The 19,043-nt window shown below is 53.8% G+C and overlaps 1 protein-coding gene across 7 annotated transcripts in view; it reads right to left on the bottom strand.

Moving 5' to 3' along the window:
• Positions 1–19,043, bottom strand: part of SRGAP3 (SLIT-ROBO Rho GTPase activating protein 3) — a 200,322-nt gene that overhangs the window by 5,117 nt on the left and 176,162 nt on the right. For 4 of the 7 annotated variants that reach the window (XM_060180777.1, XM_060180775.1, XM_007522262.3 and 1 more), the window contains 7 exons: positions 16,963–17,097; positions 15,284–15,389; positions 14,220–14,447; positions 10,024–10,103; positions 7,024–7,204; positions 5,192–5,341; positions 3,038–3,344 (listed from right to left, as the gene is read on the bottom strand). In XM_060180777.1, coding sequence (XP_060036760.1) covers positions 3,038–3,344; positions 5,192–5,341; positions 7,024–7,204; positions 10,024–10,103; positions 14,220–14,447; positions 15,284–15,389; positions 16,963–17,097 — 1,187 coding nt within the window. Of the gene's footprint in view, positions 1–3,037; positions 3,345–5,191; positions 5,342–7,023; positions 7,205–10,023; positions 10,104–14,219; positions 14,448–15,283; positions 15,390–16,962; positions 17,098–19,043 lie in introns of those variants that run through there. The other 3 variants (XM_060180778.1, XM_060180779.1, XR_009547096.1) reach the window with 3 other exon arrangements.

Below are 19,043 nucleotides of genomic sequence, written 5' to 3'. Positions count from 1 at the left end.
AGTGCAAAAGGGCTGGTCCTGAACACACACACACACACACACACACACACACACACACACACACACACACACACACACACGGCAGGTCTGCAGGCGCACCCGGGTTTGAGTCTTGGTGGAGCCACTCTTGCTGTGTTGCCCCACCTCTCTGTGCCTCTGACTCTCACTTGTCAACTCAAGGTAAGTCTCATTATCACCCTCCTGGGAGCTGATGGGCATAATGATGACTTGGCTCCTGGCACTCAGTCAACACTCACGAAGTGTGGCGGCAGGGCCTGGCGGTGGTGCGCCCCACAGGGCATACCTATTACCATTGCAAGGACCCGGGTCAAGCTCCTGGTGCCCCCACCTGTAGAGGGAAGCTTCAGGATCAGCGAAGCAAGTCTATCTGCAGGTCTATCTATCTATCTATCTATCTACCTATCTATCTCTAGCTCTATCTCTATTTCTCCTCTCCTCTCAATTTCTCTCTGTTTCTATTTAAAAAAAACAAACAAACTGTCAACAGGGGCAGTGGATGTGCCATGCAGGTACTGAGCCCCAGCAATAACCCTGGGGGCAGTAAAAATAAAAATAATAGTGAGTTCGGTGGTAGCACAGTGGGTTAAGCACAGGTGGTTCGAAGTGCAAGGACCGGCGTAAGGATCCCGGTTCGAGCCCCTGGATCCCCACCTGCAGGGAAATTGCTTCACAGGCGGTGAAACAGGTCTGCAGGTGTCTGTCTTTCTCTTCCCCTCCTCTCTCCATTTCTCTCTGCCCTTTCCAACAACGCCGACAGTAATAACTACAACAATCAAACAACACAGTGACAATGACAATGATCACCAGGCATTTACCTGAGCCCCTCCAGCTATTCATTTCATTTCACCCCACCCCCACTCTGATGAGGACGGCCACCGTTTTGCCCATATCACACAGCCGAGGCAGGAGGCTCAGATGGAGTCAGGGGCTCCCTCAAGACGGGGTGAGATGATGCTGTTGGGGGTGTGTCATGAACCCTACTTGGTGGTCCTCAGGCAGCCAGCCCTCTCCAGTCTGGGCCAGGATCCCGCCCCAGTGCTAAGGGCATCTGCTCCCCACGTCCACGCTGCTAAGTTCCCCCTTGCCACCCCCCCAAAAGCAGCTCTGCTGTATTCCTGCAGTAGCTGAAAAGAGAAAACCTTCACAGACACCTTGCTGATAGGCATCCCACCACCCGGCAGAAGGGAGACGGGGAGACGGGGGACAGAGACAGATCTGAAACAGAGTGCAGTGTTTAGGCCACAGCTTTGCGTTAGTCCGCGGGGTGGGGCTGGGACTTTGGATGGCAGTGCTGCTAGTCTTCCATCAATCCCTCTAGCAGGGTGTAGAGCTAAGTCCTCCAGGACATTCCAGGCCCAGAGCACTCAGGGTAACTCCCCTCCTACTTGAGGTGCCTGCAAAGTCACATGCTCTTTGAAGGACCCCGGGAGGCTCAGCTGGCCGGTGTCCCCCTGTGGCACTTTCCAGCAGCACCTCTGATGCGTGGCTGTGCTTCTGGGGCAGGTAGGGTGCCTGCTTTCTTCCAGGGAGACTCACAGTTCCCCCAAAAGTCCTGCCGGCGAGCCATGCCCTCTGTCCTGCCCTGAATACCGTGAACCATAAAACACTCCCTGCTCACTGTCTGGTGGACTGTCTATGGCAGGACCTGCTTCTGCCAGTGCTGACCCAAGTGCCGGGGCTCCACATGAGGGGCTGTGGGCCAGGGTCTGCCCTCAGCAGGTGCCAGGTGACACAGGGGTCAGGGATTCTTCCCTAGACTGGAGGGACCACCAGGCTCCCCTGTTGGCCCCATGGAGGCCAAGGCACTGGTCTTCTGGGAGCATGGGGTTCCACCAGACCATCAGGAAGGTGCTGGCAAGCCTTCCCCGTGCTCCTCTGGAATTAATGTCCTCCCCATCCCCTGAGACAGGATTTTTTTTTTTTTTTTTTTTGCCAGAACACTGCTCAGCTCTGGCTGATGGTGGTGCTGGGGACTGAACTCGGGACCTTGGAGCCTCAGGCATGAAATGTCTTTTTGCAGAGGGATTATGCTGTCTCCCAGCTAGAGGTGGGGGTGGGTAGGGGAGCCACTCTCCACAGAAACTCTCACATCCCAGAGGGTCTTAATTCAGAGAGATCACTGGAGCGGGCAAGAAGTTAGTGACTCCAGTTATAAACACTTGAAAGAAACAGTGGACCAGGGCCAGGCCAAATGCACATAGTACGAAGCGCAAGGCCCGAGCAAGGATCCAGGTTCGAGCCCCTGCTCCCCACCTGCAGGGGGGTTGCTTCATAAGCAGTGAAGCAGGTCTGCAGGTGTCTGTCTCTCTCCCTCTCTATCTTCCCCATATCCTCAATTTCTCTCTGCCATATCCAATAAAATGGGGGGGGGTGCGGACCAACACTTGTTTGCACAGCTGACGTGGCACTGCATGGCTCTGGGCCACCTGTGAAGAGTGGCATCCCTCCTGCAAGGCACTTCCGGCCATCCCCTCCGGGGTCACCTCTTCCTGGCCGGGCCATCTCTACCCCTTTGTCCTCCAGTGTTCACAGCTTCAGCTACTATTTCACAGGCCACTTTCTCTTTTCTGGAAACTGCAAGCTTTGTTGTCTGGGAGGTGGTTCAGTGGATAAATCATTGGACTCTCAAGCATGAGGTTCTGAGTTCAATCCCTGGCAGCACATGTACCAGAGTGATGTCTGGTTCTTTCTCTCCTCCTATCTTTCTCATTAATAAACAAATAAAATCTAATATATATATAGTCAGCTTCCTGTGACAGGGGTCCACTTTGGGTCACAGTAGGAACCTCAGGGGACAGCCACAGGTCACCAGCTTGGTCAGTGAGCACAAGAGTGCACACATGTGGATGCATGGCGCCATCTAGCGGACACCTGGCATTTCTACACCCTGGTCCAATTCCCTCCTCCCCACCCAGGGAGTCCTGGAGACCTCAGCGGGAGACCTGGTAATTTTCTAGGCGCCCACCCCTGGCCCTCCGGGCGTCCCGGGCCCAACCTGCCTCCCCGAGGCCCTTACTTCTGCCAGGGCCTCGGCCTCCAGGGACTTGTGGTCCCCCAGGCTGCTGTGCCGGGTGGAGCCGCAGGTGGACGCGGCCTTCTTGTCCGGGTCGTTGATGCTGCCCGCACTGCCAAACGTCGCCATCCTGCGCTTCTCGGGGCTCTCCATGCGCCCCCGGATGAGGGGGACTTTGTGGGGGCTGCTGGGGCAGGCGGCGGCCCTGGGCGGCGTGTCTATGCCGGGGCCCAGGCCCCGTGGAGGGCTGTGCGTGTCACCCCCACTCCGGCGCCTGGGGATGGCGGCTCCGTCAGATCGCAGCCGCACCCTGCAAATGAGCGGGGATGCGGGGGTGAGGGGAGCAGGGGCGGTGGGGGCGCTTGTCAGCTCTGGCAGGTCCACAGGGGGCGAGCCGCCCCCAGGCCACAGGCCACATGAGGGGCGAGTAGCACAGGGAAATAGGGATGAGGGACAGGAATAGTGAAGTCTGCCCCCAGACCCAGGGTCCCAAACCCAGGACCTCAGACCCAGGGTCCCTGATCCAGGACCCCCCCCAGACCCAGGACACCAAATCTAGGACTCCAGACTCAGGACCTCCAGACCCTGGATCCCAGACCCAGGACCCCAAAACCCAGGGCCCCCAGACCCAGGACCCCCAGGTCAGGCTGAGAGGTCACTCTGAGGTCTGTGGGTGGGGCCCAGGAGCCCCTCTGATGCCCTCAGACATCCTCAGGATGCGGATGGCTTTCTAAGGAGCCTGCAGCTCTGAGGCCTGACTGTCCTGAGAAGTGGCCAGCAGGAGGGAGCCGGGGGCGGGTACACACAGGTTGGAGTCCCCCAGCCCTTTCTCCCTGGCAAGGGTGATTCCTATGAGGCTTCTGGGAGGGGGCAGGGGGAGACTGGCCAATTGTGGCAGTTGTCACTGGGGCCTGGGGTCTGCAGAGACAGCCAGCCCTGACCTGCCCTGCTCATGGCCTTTTCAGCCTGTTCCATGGATGTGACACTCCTGGCCCACCTTCCCAGGGGGCACTCAGAAGTCTGAGGCTGTGTGTGTGTGGGGGGTGACCAGGTGACCAGGCTCTGAGATGTCAGCCAAGCTAAGCACAGCCTGTGGGCACCCCAACAGGCCTGAAGCAGGGGTGCTGGGGAGGAGGAGTGGCAGTGAGAGACAGGGCAGAAGGGAGGCAGATGGGGAGGCAGAGAGAGAGAAGGAGGAGCAGAAGATGCCACACCCATACCTCCCACCCAGTCCCCTGTCACGGACTGTGACTTGGTCATCCGCCCTCCACACACACCTCCATCCTATCTACACAGATCCCAGACCCCCATCCCATCATCTACACAGCAGCCCTTCCTGTGGGTGAACAGAACAAAATAGAGCCCCCCCCCCCAAAAAAAAAAAAGGCCTTCGCCCTCTACTGAGAGACTGAGCTGTTGGGATAGTCATGATACATTTTTGCACAGAAAAATGTAGAAAGATCCACCATGACTTCTGACAGCCCAATAAGTCTAGACACTTTCTGTTGCCACTGGGCCTGGTCTCCTGAGGTCTGTCCGTGTGTGTGTGTGTGTGTGTGTGTGTGTGTGTGTGTGTGTATAGGGGAGACAGGGGGCAAAGCTCACCCCACGACCTCTTTGTTTGAAACTATGGCATTCTGAGAATCTCAGTAAGACTCCACAGAAATGACTGGTTTGCCCCTTGTTCTCCTTCCTTGGATTTCCTTATTATTGCCCATCATTAGCAGAGAGCAGGCCTGGGTGTCCAACCCCAGGGGTTCGGGGGACTGGGAGTTGTCTCCCCAGAGGGTAGGCAAGAGTTGTCTGTCTATGCAGTGAGACTCAGAGCTGAGAGCCCTCAGTTTTCAGGAAAACTGAGGTCTTCAAAGACTGAGGACTAGGGGGGAAGAACAGCTCTCTCCCCCCTTCACTCTCCCTCTCCCTCTCCCACTGTCTCCCTCTCCCACTGTCTCCCTCTCTCCCGCCACTGTCTCCCACCCTAATCGCTGTCTCTCCCTCCCCCTCTAGCCTGCAGCTCCAGACCGGGTGGCATTCAAGGGGCGTTTCAGGCCGGTTCTGGCTAGCCCTGTGCCCCCCCCCCCCCCCCGCTCCCTGCGTCCCTCCTGCCTTCTCAGACAGGACCAGGTGGTGCCGATGAAGATGAACCGCACTTCCTACCGGCCCATGACCCCCCCGAAGCCATAGTCGGGCAGGTGCTCTGTGGGGGACTGCAGGTCATTCTTGGAGGAGGCCTTGTCGTCCAGCAGGGGGCCGCTGCTCGCCTCGCTGTCCGCCTTCTGGCTCAGGCTGTCAGAGAAGGCATCGTCCCTGGGGGAACACTGTGCATGAGTTGGGGGCACCACTGGCTGGCTGCCTGGGGTCCTGGCACCTCTCTGGGATCTTCTCCCTGGCTCGCTCTGGGGCAGGCCAACACCCCGAGGCTGGAGCACAGGGCAGGAGGTCCCGGGGGAACCCAGAGGCCAGTGTGACTCCAGGAGAAGTGGCCAATGCCTGAGCAGGGGCCAGGGGTACTCAAGCGCTCAGGTAGCCAAAGCCTGTGGGGGTGTCTGCTGGCTCCCTCTCACTTTCTCTTCCCACTCCAGGGACTCACTCCTGCCCTAAGGTTGGATGGGAGCTGCCTGGCCCTGGGCTTTGCTTTGGCTTCCCCCAACCACTTCACACCATCAAGACAGCCACCCCTGAGCCCTCTCCACGAGGCCCAGCTCCCTGGCTCCTGCAGGGACGAGGACTGTAGGCAGAAGCCTCCCCACTAGGTGTGGCAACTGAGCTGACTTTTTTTTTTTAAGCTTGAAATAGTTTGGAAGAAAACAGTAACCCCTAACTCCACTCCTGGGTGGAGGTCACTACCACTCACAGCTTTGAATCTCTCTACCAGCTGCCAGTCTCCTGGGGCTTCTCTCATAGGGGACTCGCTGCCTAGATCTCGCTACAGCCGGCTACACTCTCCTTATCTTTCATATTTGCCATTTTAATTTTTTTTATTGCCACCAGTGTTATCCCTGGGGCTCAGCCTGTCACTGACTCCACTACTCCCGGTGGCCATTTTTCTTTTTTCTTTTCTATTTTATAAGATAGAACAGAGAGAAATTAAGAGGGGAAAGGGAGATAGAGAGGGAGAACGAAAGACCTGCTTCACTACCTGTGAAGCTTCCCTTCTGCGGGCGGGGAGTGGGGGCTCAAGGCCAGGTCCTCGTGCATGGTAATGTGTGTGTGCTCAGCCAGGTGGCCACCCGGCCCGCCATTCCCACTGTTACATGCTTGCTGGACTCCATTATGGCTTTACTTCTCTTGGTGCTCATAGAGCTTCCTGAGTCTCGGTCTGTCTTTCTCTATTCTGGGGGCGCCTCTCAGCTAGCACTTCTCTGAATAGACTTCTGTTCCTTTCTCTTTTCCTCCTGGAGCCTCCCCCCCCCCAACAAAAAGAGAATGTGAAGGAGCAGCACAGCTTCTCAGATGAGCAGTGGTTAAAGGCATTCTTGAACACTAGACCAGCCCGTTCTAAGAGAGGAGGTGACCATTTCCGCCCTTCCCCTGAGGGTGGAGAATGGGGGCCTGAGGGGCTGCTGGCCGTTGCGAGTGCCCAGGTGGCTGGAAGTGTAGATTGTGATGTGGAGGGGGCTAGATGGGTCAGAATGGGGGCCCGACTGCTGCCCATGTGTCCTTGAAGAATGACCTTTGTGTTTGTTTAAATAAATTCACGGGTCAGTGAGCAGCCCAGTGATGGCCCTCGAACCAATTACAGGCTATAGCCTGGAGCGCTCTGCTGGCACACACAGCCCTGCCTGTGCCTGCTCCAGACATCACTGGTAGATCCCTGCACACAGCCCTGCCTGTGCCTGCTCCAGACATCACTGGTAGATCCCTGCACACAGCCCCAACCATGCCTGCTCCAGACATCACTAGTGGATCTCTGCATACAGCCCTGCCTGTTCCCATCTCTAGACATGACTAATAGATCTCAGCACCACCATACTTAGGTCTCTACTCACATGTCCTGGACCACAATGTATTGGTGAGGGATGAGTCCATCCACGCCGTTGTGGCGGCCCTCCCACCAGTCCTCAGAGGCGCGGTGGTATAAGAGCAGGGAGGCTCCCTTCTTGAAGGACAGCTCACGCGGGGAGCGGCCCACATAGTCAAACTTGGCGATGGCCTCTATCTGCTCCACCTCTGGAGGGAAACAAGTGCAGGTAGGAGGTCAGCGGAGGGAGGGCAGTTCCGGGGCCTGGCAAGTTCTCACAGAGCAACGGGGGGGCTGACGCCCCAGATCCTTACCCCCTTTAGTCTCCACCCAGTAAGACTTAGAAGGTCTTTCCCTTCCACCACTTCAGTTCTGCTTCCATTTTCCCATGAAGCCTTTCTCCTTTTCCTCTTGGTTCACATAGAATACTCTCGGTGCTTTAAGCCTTTCCCACCCCAAGCAAATGTTGGATGCATTTTTTTTTTCAGCTTCAGGGCCTCATGTACATGTGATTTCATTGGTCCTGGGCCAACCTTATTCTTCTTTTTCTCCTTCTCCTTCTTCTTCTCATTCTTCTTCTTCTTCTCTTTCTTCCTCCTCCCCTTCTTCTTCTTCTTCTCCTTCTTTTCCTTCTCCTCCTCCTCCTCCTTCTTCTTTTGCCACCAGGGTTATTGCTGGGGCTTGGTGCCCACACAATGAATACACTACTTTTGGCGGCCATTTTTTTCTTTTCTTTTCTTTTCTTTTCTTTCTTAAATTATATAGGACAGAGAGAAATTGAGAGGGGAGGGGGAGATAGAGATAGATATATATAGAGAGAGATTTGCAAACCTGTTTCACTTGTGAAGCATCTTCCTGCAGGTGGGGAGCAAGATTTTGAACCTAGGTCCTTGCACATGGCAATGCTTGCAGTCAACAAGTTTCCACACTGCCCACTCCCCCTTTTCATTCTTCTTTTTTAATATATTTATATGTTTGGATTGTCAGAAAAGTCATGACACATTTTTGCACTGAAAAATATAGAAATATGTCATAACCTTTCTGACAATCCAATACTTATGTGTATCTTAATTATGTAATATATGTAGATGGAGAGAGAGGGAGAGAAACCATAGCACAGCAGGAGAGCCCCACCCCACCCCCACCCCCAGAGCCAAGGTGCTCCAATCTGCCTTGTGTGCTTAACCAGCTGTGCTAATGCCCGACTCCCAAGACACTCCAGTCTGATTCTAGGGCTTGAATCTGGCAAGACTGAGGTAACTCCTGGTCCCACACAGTTTTGAAGGTGGCCCAGAAGGACTCAGAGCTCATTTTTAGGGACTGAAGTTGTCCCCAGCCAGGATCTATTTGTTGGAGTCCTAACCCTTAATTTGACTATTTGGAGAAGACTGTTAGGAAGTATCCACGAGGTCATGGGGGACCTCCATCCACATGATGGGTTCCCCTCTAAGTAGGAGAGGTTCTGGAGCTCTAGCTCCCATCCTACCTCACCCCTAAACCCCTAGAAGGCTGAGTGAAGCCACAGGAAGAAAGGAAGAAAGGCTTCTCTAGAATCCACCCCCATGGTACTTTGCTTTGAAATTGCATAGGAGAGAGAGAGAGAGAGAGAATCACCACTGTATTATCTACAGTGTTCAGTTTGTTTTTACTCATAACACACACACACACACACACACACACACACACACCAGGGTACCACTTAGCTCTGGTTCTTTGGTGCCAGGCCTGAACCTGCCCCATGAGGTGTTGGCCCTATACTCTAATGCTGAGCTACCTGTCTACTCTGTTTCCATCAGTCTTGATCTACGTTTGCTTCTTTGTGGTGCCAGGACCTCATACATCACAGTTCTCCTGCTTCTGGGCTGGGTTTTCAGTCTTTTAAAAATCTCCAGTAGAGTCAGAGATATAGAGAAGGAAACAGATAAGGGGAGAGACACCTCAGCACTTGGCCATCCATGGAGCTGCCCCTGTGGTGTCTCTGCTGCTCCCATGTGGTGCCTGCGCTTAAACCCAGAGCCTCCTGTGTTGTATGCTTTACATTGGGTAGTTCTCCCCCGCCAAGAGAATTGCATCAGTCCTGTTAATTTCGCGGGCCCGCTTAGCCCCGCCCCTAGGAACCCCCGACAGAGAGTTCCTGAGTTCGAGAGTAAGAGAGAGTTCCACAGTGGAAGGGTTCCAGAGTGCCAGAGTTTCAGAGGGTTCTCGAGTACGAGAGTTGGAGAGTTCCTGAGTTCCAGAGTAAGAGAGAGAGTGCTTGTGCCGCCGCAAAGAGACAGCAGAGTTCTGTTTGGTGATTAGTTTGTCTTAGTTTATGAATCGTTGTTCCTGAATAAAGAAATACAGCTTCCCTGCCCAGCCGTTGTCTCCGCGTCTCTGTTACCCGCCGTGAAGCAAGCCAGCCCGGCCAGAGCCTCCGAATTTTAACAACACTCCTGCATGGGAGGCATGTGGCTTTCCACACCGGCTACCTCCTGAGCAAATACACATACATTAAAAGCAAGTGTGGAGAGGGTTAACACCACTTGTGAAGTGTCCTCTTGCAGGTGGGGGGGGCCCTCAAACCCAGGTCCTCATGCATGGTAATGTGCGTGCTTAACTGGGTATGTCACTGCCTGGCCACTCTCTGTGCTATTTAAGATCTATTGAAGATAATGTCAAGGGACTTGTGGTGAGTTACTGAGATTTTGGGGGTCTTCTCCATGGGGACAGAGGGTCTACAAATTATTAACACATCATCACCATCGGGCTTCAGGGCCCATGGCACTGGCACAGCTGGAGCCTGGCATTATACCTCAGCATCTGAAAGCACATGTGACACAGTGTCTGCGTGAGCCTGGTGCAGAGCAGGCCCCCACAGGGAGAGACAGAGGGACAGCACCAGCCTCTGGCCTAGTCTGGCATGCCTGTGGGCATGGTCTGACACCGTGGCCAGGGGGAACACAGGACTGGCCGACCTGGGAAACCGAGGGGAACCTAGGAGCATCCATCAGGGACCGCTGTGGCCTGTCCCAGTCCTGGACACACTCACCTTCATCACTGGTGTGGGGCTCAGTGCCGTTGTCGTGGTCAACCTCATCAATGGTCCCTGGCTCGCTGTGAGGGCTGTCACTGCAAGGAGACATGGCCAGAGACTCACTGGGGACTGCCCAGCATACCCCACCCTTGGTCCCACCTCTTGGCCTTCATCCCATCAGGCCAGGCCTTCCTCATTCCCATCATTTAATTTTTTTAAATAGAGCCCTGTTCAGCTCTGGCTGACAGTGGTGTTGGGGGCTGAACCTGGGCCCTTAAAGTCATAGGTAGGAGAGTCTCTTTGCAGGAAGAAGCACTATGCTGTCTCCCCTGCTCCCTCCCTGCCATCTTGTCTCTGTGGAGCGACCTGATAGGAACCTTCCAAGCTCCCACCTCAGAGTGCTTCTCACCACTTGACAACAGGTCCTGAAATTTTTTGGACTATAGCTGTTGAAGTTTTCTGATCCCAAACTTCCTGATACTTGCTACGAAAAAATCTTTGCCTCTGGGCTCCCAGAATAGATGTTTATTCATTGTCTGCCAGGTACATTCCTTTGTCTAATAACACCATGAGGTTTGTTTTTCAGGCTGTGTCCTTTACTACAAGAATTCTGTGCTGGGAAATTGTGCAGATGCAGTCACATCTGCCATGTTGTCCCCTCAGGCTATTGCTAGTTCCTGTGAGTTCTCGGAGCGCCTGTGCCCTCAGGGCATTGTAAATTCCCACATAGTTGGAGTGCTATGGCTACTCCTCCCCCTTCCCATTCCCGTGAGAGTTATTATCCTGCCCTGGAGTGCTATGGTCACTCCTCCCCCTTCCCATTCCCGTGAGAGCTATTTCCATAAAAGCCCTTTCTCTTCCGCCCCTTGCTCTCTTGCCCGCCTTTCACTTCGGTGATTAGACGCAGGGAAGGTTGCTGCGCCAGGCGGCCATTTTTGCTACCTCCACGTGGCCCAAAGTGCTGCTCTCTCACCCAACTCTGAGGTGCCAGTGCAAATAAAGGATTGTGTTCCCTTTCTGCTCCAACCCTCCTTTTTCTGCATCCCGCTGCCACCGCAAGTGACAATTCTGCTCTAGGGAAAAGTCTGGAGATGTCAGAGATCTATCTGGCCTTAGGCTAGAGGGGTATTGCCACCTGGGATTACCCACAATTTTGATGTCTGGCTGATGCCCTGAGGGTCTGGAGACTGTGCATGGGATAACCAGAATAAACTCAGTATTTTCTGACATCAATAGAATGAGCCTGAAATAATGACATTTGGACAATGGCAGTTTAAAACACCCTTACCTATACTCTGATGTTTTCCCCCTTGGAAATGTATTCTGATCTTTATCTTTGTGATGTCTATCCACCTGTGACTTATGTCTCTTAAAAAACATCTTTCTGTTGGACTGCACCAAAGTAAAGGACTCTGGGGTGGGTGGGAAATGTTCAGGTCCTTGAACATGATGGTGGAGAAGGACCTAGGTTGGGGGTTAGACTATTATGTGAAGAACTGAGAAATGTTATACATGTACCAACTACTGTATTTTACTGTTGATTGTAAACGATTAATTTCTCCAATAAAGGAAAATAAACATCTTTAATCTTCCTCCTTCCTTTTGATGTGATGCATAATCTTATGAAGGAAGATCACAATGGGATCACACACTGAACACTGTCCAAGCTGGGATGTCCTGTGTGTGTCCCTCCAGAATCTCCAGATAAAACTGCATGATGACTCAAGTATTTTCTCTCTGCCCTGAGACACGTCGGTTCTCTTGGTCCTGGCAACTGGCTAAGGTTCTCCACTCCTATACCACCCATAGTGGCAATGCCTCAGTGACCTGTCCAACCCAGGGGCAGAGGTGGGTCTCTGAGTGGATCTTTAGAGGGAACTTGGGGTGGGGACACCACATGGCCTTTGTGAAGTGGCCGAGTTCAGGCCCTCCGGTGGGTGCTGTATCCTGCAATGAGGCCTCCTAATGAAGCCCAGGAGTGTCCAGACTGGAACGTGGGGTGGACTGGTGGCAGGGGGACCCAGCCCATCAAAAGCCACTCTTAGTGCACTGCCCAGGCTACAGGACAAGCTTCTTGAGGCCAGGGCTCAGCTCCAGGGTAAGTAAGTGCCAAGCAAGGAGGGACATAGTGATGGCTGGGTGGACACACAGCCTCTCCTTGCAGGCCAGGAAACAAAACTGCTGCCAGTTAGGGCATGTTATATGAGAACAAATAAGCAGTGATAAGAACATCATGGGGCTGGGGTGGGCAGTGGCACACCCATCTGAGCACACATACTACCTGGGTTTAAGCCGCCACTCTCACCTGCAAGGAGGAAGCTTCATAAGCAATGAAGCAAGTACTGCAGGTGTTTTTCTGTCTTGCTCCCTCTCTGTCTCCCCTTCCCTCTCAATTTGCCTCTGCCCTATCATGTATAATAGTAAGGGAGAAAAAATAAAGGGGAAAAATGGCTGCTGGGAGCAGTGACTTTGTAGTGCCAGACCGAGCCCCAGCAATAACCGTGGTGGCAATAAAAAGAAGAAGAGAGGAGAAGAGAAGAAGGGAGGAGAAGGGGAGAGGAAAGGACAAGAGAGGAGAGGAGAGAAGAGAAAAGTGGGGTGCAGAGAGCATAGTGGCTTTACAAACAGACTCTCATGCTTGAGGCTCCCACATCTCAGGTTCAATCCCCCACACCACCATATACCAGAACTGAGCAATGCTCTGGCAAAATAATAATAAGAAGAAGAAGAAGAAGAAAGGAAGAAAGAGAAAAGCACAGAGGACCTGTAGAGGGCAGTCAGGAAGGGCACTTCGAAGGAGGTGACATTTATTAGTATGAAGCCTTGAGAGGCATATGGACTCAAGCATGAAAAGTTCGCGGTTGCCTCCCGGCTTAAGACCAGATTCTGTACAGCGCCTTTGACGTCTTCCTAGACTTGGGGTGCTGATAATTCATGGGCCTCTTCTTACATGCCCCCTCAGACCACATAGACCTGCCCTCACCCCCTGAGCACCCCAGGCATCCCACCCTGGTTCAAGCCTCAGCAGCCAAACCGAGTGTAGACACAGGCACCGGCTGGCTCAGGCTGACCCCTCTGTGCTGTCAATCTTGAATCCCCCAATGTGGACTCAGGGCCCCCCGAATGGAGCTGCCTGCTTCCTCCCCCACCAGAGGACCCTGTGTCATTTCATCACCTGGACATCTCCTGACCCAGTGCCCTGGACTGAGCAGTTTGTTGAATGAATGAACAGATGAATATCATCTATGGGGGTGGGACCATTCCCTTCCCTTGGCTTTGCAGACACCTCCAAACAACCATGGAACTGCTTCCTTCCCTCTCCCTAGGCCGCCGTGGGCTAAGGAGTGGGTGCTGCTGCTTTGGGAAGCAGTTCCCTCCTGGAGCACAGAAGGAAGGACCAGGTTCTCAGCACCGGCCTGTATATGCAGCTTCCCCTACCCCCCCACCCCAGAGGGACACTGCCTGGCTGGGGCTCCTGGTGACAGCCACCAGCCTCCTCCTATCTCCTCCCGGGCACAATGATTTGGTGACAAAGAAGCTGTAACCCCTGTGGTCCCATGGCCAGGCCCAGCTCCTGGTGACTGGTGCTGAGAACCTGGTCCTTCTCCTGTGCTCTGGGAGGGGCCTGCTTCCCAAAGCTGCAGCACCCACTCCTTAGCCCATGGTGGCCCAGGGAGAGGGAAGCAGTTCCATGGCCGTTTGAGGGTGACTGCAAAGTCCCACAGCCAGACCACCCCTCACCTTCACCTGCCAGTGGACAGCCCCTCCCAGATGGGCTCCTTCCCCAGACCCAGCCTCGCTGAGGAGACACAGCCCTGGGTGTGGGTCAGAATACTGTGCCAGGAGGTGCCCTGCCCTTCTGCTGAGAGAGAGACGAGAGATCTGAATCTGGAGTGGTCACTCCCTTTGGGGAACCACACACGGAAGCCACCTGTGACTGAGACAGAGCAGAAGAAAGCAGACCTGAGGGTCCAGGATCACAGGACTGAGTCCTGTTGATCCTTGAGGGCTCCTGGATCAAGCCAGACCTGAAGCTGTACTTACTCCCAGACTTTTTAGTAAACCAGTCAGTTCCTATTTGGCAGAAGTCAAGGAGTGTTAGACTTTTGTTGCGTGTCAAGCTAGAGTGCCCCGACCTCCCACACAAGCTCCAGTGAAACCGCGCACGGGGGGGGGGGGGGGGGAGGGCACGGGGTGTGTGGGGGGCTCACCAGTACTCCTCACCGCCTGCCATGCACTTCTCGTACACAGGCCCCTCCAGCTCACGGGGGCCGGGGAAGATAGCTTCGTGGTGGGTGATGATGGTCTTGATGACCTCGTTAACATGTGCCTGGCAGGACACAGGGTCCTGGCCATCGGGGATGTGCATGAGGGTGGGCCCGAAGCAGATGGCCAGGTTGTAGGGGTCCATCATGTTCTCGTCACTGTACTGCGAGAGGCTGGGTGGGGGAGGACACCAGGGGTCAGCTGGGGAAGGGGGAAGGGGGCCCCCTTCCCCTCGCTTTCCCCCTGCCTTTCAGCCCTGGAGGGGTGGTGTCTGCCTTGAGACTGGCTTCCTCGGGGTGGGGTGGGGGGCAGGAGAAAGCTCAGCCGGCAGCCCCTGGGAGCACACCGTGCACAGAACCCAAGGAAATTTCGTGTGTGGTGGAGCCATGTTGTGGTATCTCCTTTTTAAATTTTTTTTTTGGTGTATTATCTTCATTTATTTGTTGAATAGAGATAATAAGAAATTGAGAGGGAACGGGGAGATAGAGAGGGAGAGAGACAGAGAGACACCTGCAGCCCTGCTTCACCACTCACAAAGCTTTCCCCTGCAGGTGGGGATGGGGGCTTGAACCCAGGTCCTTGCTCACTGTGACACGTGTGCTCAACCAGGCGCGCCACCACCCAGTCTATGTCTTTCCCTCTTTCTCTGTCTCTCTTTCTGAAATTCAAAGGGAAGGGGGTCAGGGGGTGGCACATTTGGCTAAGCACTCAGGTGCAAAGACCTAGGTTCAATCCCCTGGTCCCCTCCTGCAGGGGCAAAGCTTCACGAGTGGTGAAGCAGGGCTGCAGGTGTCTCTCTGTCTCTCTCCCTCTCTATCTCCCCTCCCCTCTCAACTTCTCTTTGTCTCTATCCAATAATAAATAAATCAAATAAAAAGAAATTTAAGAGGGAAAAAACGTCCACTGGGAGCAGTGGTGTCACACAGACAGGAGGCCCCAAACGACAACAGAGAAGGAGCAGCCATTCCCTCAGAGGCCCCCCGCCCCTCCGCCGCGGGCAGAGACTCACTGGTTGAGGAAAGCGAAGAGGTACCGCATGACCACGAGCACCACGCGGGGCAGCGTGACAAGGATCTGCTGGATGTGGTGCACTCGCTCGGCCGGGCTCTCCAGCTCTGCAACACAGGGGCCTCTCAGGATGCCTCTCCTCTTCAGGGGCCCTACACCCAGCAGCCTCCCAACAGGTCAGCCCTCGTGGCCAGGGAGCCAGTTTTGTTCCTACTGCCATCGCCAGGGGCTGGTGTGACCTGGCCTGGCTGATGCCAACCTGGGAGCAGGCCCTGGGCCTGGTAAGAAGCTCTCAGGGGATGAACCCCACCATCCCCCAATCTCATGTTGCCAGTGGGGCCCAGAACGGGCAGGCACAAGGTCCTGGGCACCATCTCAGCATGGTATACACGCCCCAGTGATGTTCCAGCTTTCATATTTTCTCTCTCTCTCTCTCTCATTAAAAAAAATAAACAAGGGGCTGGGTGAGGGCATACCTGGTTGAGCACACACTTTAACATGTGCAAGGACCTGGGTTTGAGCCTGCAGGGGGAAAGCTTCTCTCTTTCTCTTTCCCTCTCTATCTGTCTCTCCGTCCCCTCTCCATTTCTATCTTTCCTATCCAATAAAACAAAAAGGAAGAAAATAAGTAGCCACCGGGAGTGGTAGATTTGTAGTGCTGGCAGAGATAACCCTGGTGAAAAAAAATTTTAAGATTTTCTTTTATCATTTCATGATACACTGATAACATTTCTCCACTCTTTGTCTCTCTTCCTTGCTCAAAGACATAATGAATGAAACAAGGTCCTAGGTTCAATCCCCAGCCAGAATTGAACAAAAAAAGTAATAAAGAAAGAAAGGATGGGTGAACTGGGCCAGAGAGGCTGCCCAGAGTTGGTCTCACACATCTGTGAGGTCCTGGATTCATTTCCTGGCGCCACATTTTAAAAAATATAAAAACAAGACATCAAGTGGTGGCACACATTACACAGTGCAGTGTGCAAGACCTGGGTTCAAGCCCCCAGTTCCCACCTGCAGAGGGGAAGCTTCATAAGTAGAGCAGGGTCACAGGTGTCTCTCTCTTCCCTTCTTCCTCCCCCTTTCCTCTTACTTTCTCTGTTGCTATCCAAAGTGAACAAGTAAAAGTATTCATAATGCAAAAATAACTGCATTTCTAAGTGAACTAAAATACTTGGGAAAGATGGCCAGGGGCTTGGGGTTGGCATCACCATGAGGCTGCTTCCTGGGATCCTGTCTTTGTTCACAGAAATCCCAGCCTGACGAGACTGCTGAGGAGCCCCAACCAACTCACTTCCCCTGCTCGCCAGACTCCCAGCCTGACTCCTGAACTTGCCCTGGCTCCCTGCTACCCAAGGGGAACCTCTCTGTCTCTGAAAGGCATTCCAGGTCTTTCCTCTGGTTCTCTCACACCTGGTACTGACAGGAATATCTTCCTGCTAGCACAGTGAGCCGTGCCCACCACCCCCCAGGACTTTCTGTGTCCACTTCTGGAAGACTGCTCACAGCACTTCCTCACTGAGGCCATCTGCAGAGCCATTCTCTCGCCCAGCTCCTTTCATAACAAGAGGAGGTCTGCAGCCCCCAGGCCAGGCGTCCTGCTCCCCTCCAGAGTCGGTGCTGTGTGCCTGGTGCTGGGAGGGGCCGCACCAGGCTGGGCCGTGACCCTGTGAGCTCACTTACTGATGGTGGATATCAAGTCCTGAAACCTTTCCTTAGGAAAGAGTGGGTTCTCCAGTCCTCGAAAGTACAGCTTCAGAACACCAGCCACTGAATTGATATCACGTTCGTTTTGGTCATCCACCAGGGGGTCTTCACCTGTGTGGGGATGGAAGGGGTTACAGTGGGGCTTGGGGGTGTGTGGAGGGCAGGGGAGACTGTGGGGGAGGCAGGCACAGCCCCTCCCCCAGAGGGCTCTCTTTTCAAACTGACTTATTTATTTTGGATAGATATAGAAATTGAAAGGGAAGGTGGAAGTAGAGGGGAAGAGAGAGAGAGAGAGAGAGAGGGAGAGAGAGAGAGAGAGAGAGAGAGAGGGAGAGAGAGAGAGAGAGAGGGAGAGAGAGAGGGACCTGCTTTATAGCTCAAGAATCCTCCCATCCCTCAACACACAGGTGGGGAGTCGGGGCTTGAACCTAGGTCCTTTCACATGGCAATGTGTGAGCTCAACCTTGTGCACCACCGCTCTGCCAGCATCAGTCATAGGCACTGGCTCAGACTTCTCTTTGGTTCCTCCACCTGTCCCATGTGAAACACTATCTCCTATGAATCAAATAGCTCTTTCAAAGAATCCAGAGCTGAGATGTTCTATGGGGCCAGGAGATGGCTCAGTAGCTGGAGTATGTGTGCCTTACAATACGCACGGTCCCGAGTTCAATCCCTGGCACCAGGTGGAGCAGCAGAGTGCCCCAAAGACAGCACCTTGAATGGTGGAGCAGAGCTGAGGTGTCCCCTAGCCCAGTAGATGGGATTTTAACAGTGGGGAGGGGGGCCGGGCAGTGGCGCACTGGATTAAGTGCACACAGTACAAAGCTTAAGGGTCCCTGTTTGAGCCCCCAAAACCCCACCTGCAGGGGTCACAAGCGGTGAAACAGGTCTACAGGTATCTATTTTTCTCTGTCTCTGTCTCCCCCTCCTCTCTCAATTTCTCTCTGTCCTATCCAATAAAATGGAAATAATGGCCACAAGGAGCAGTGGATTCATAGTGCTGGCACTGAGCCCCAGCGATAACCCTGGGAGCAAAAAAAAATTTAAAAAGTCAGGAGTCTTACACAGGCATGAGGTTCTTGGTTTATTCCCCAGAGCTACAGAAAGAATTAGGATGTTATTCTATTTTGTTTTTGTTTATTTATTGTCACCAGGGCTCAGTGCCTATACAATGAATCTACCACTCCTAGTGGACATCTTTCCTTTCCTTCCTTTCCCTCAAGAATCAAGATAGTCTTGAAGATACTTGGGGCCAAGGTGGTAGTGCACCCAGTGAAGTTCACTTATCACCATGTGCAAGGAACCGGGTTAGAGGCCCCCTCCCCACTTGCAGAGGGGACTCCCTGTAAGAGGTGAAGCAGGGATGCAGGTGCCTCACTGTCTCTTTCCTTATCTCTCCCTTCCCTCTCAATTTCTCTCTGTCCTATCTAATCAAAAAGAAAGGAAAGGAAAGGAAAGAGAAGGGAAAGGGAAGGGAATGGAGGGGAGGGGAGGGGAGGGGAGAGGAAAAGAGAGGAGAAGGGAGAGGAGGGGAGGGGAGAAGAGAGGATGGGAAGGGGAGGGGAAAGGAAGGGAGAGGAGGGAAAGGAGGGGAGAGGAGGGAAGGGAAGGAAAGGGAAGGGAAGGGAAGGGAAGGGAAGGGAAGGGAAGGGAAGGGAAGGGAAGGGAAGGGAAGGGAAAATGATGGCCCGGAGTGGTGGATTTGTAGTGCAGGCACCAAGTTCCAGCAATGACCTTGCTGGCAATAAAAAATAATAATAGAGAAAGATATTCCACGTCACCGCTATTCTTCCCACTTTTCCCAAAGAGCAGCTTTTACAGATATGCCATCATTCCGAGCCTGTCCTTCACTAGGCCCCCGCCCCCTCCAGGACCCACTGTCCCATCACCAGGAAGGCCACCGGCCAATGCCTAGTGGTCATCTCCTGGGAGGGAAGAAGGATAATGGGAAGTCTTAGGAGTGTAAACACTCCCTCCTGGGCAGGGGAGATGACATAATGGCTTTGCAAAAAGAGTCATTCCTGAGGTTCTGAGTTCCTAGGTTCAGTTCCCCTGTA

This window comes from Erinaceus europaeus, chromosome 21 (genome assembly GCF_950295315.1).
Source record: "Erinaceus europaeus chromosome 21, mEriEur2.1, whole genome shotgun sequence".
In the NCBI taxonomy this organism is placed as follows: Eukaryota; Metazoa; Chordata; class Mammalia; order Eulipotyphla; family Erinaceidae; genus Erinaceus; species Erinaceus europaeus.
This window is presented reverse-complemented; position numbering and strand designations above follow the sequence as displayed.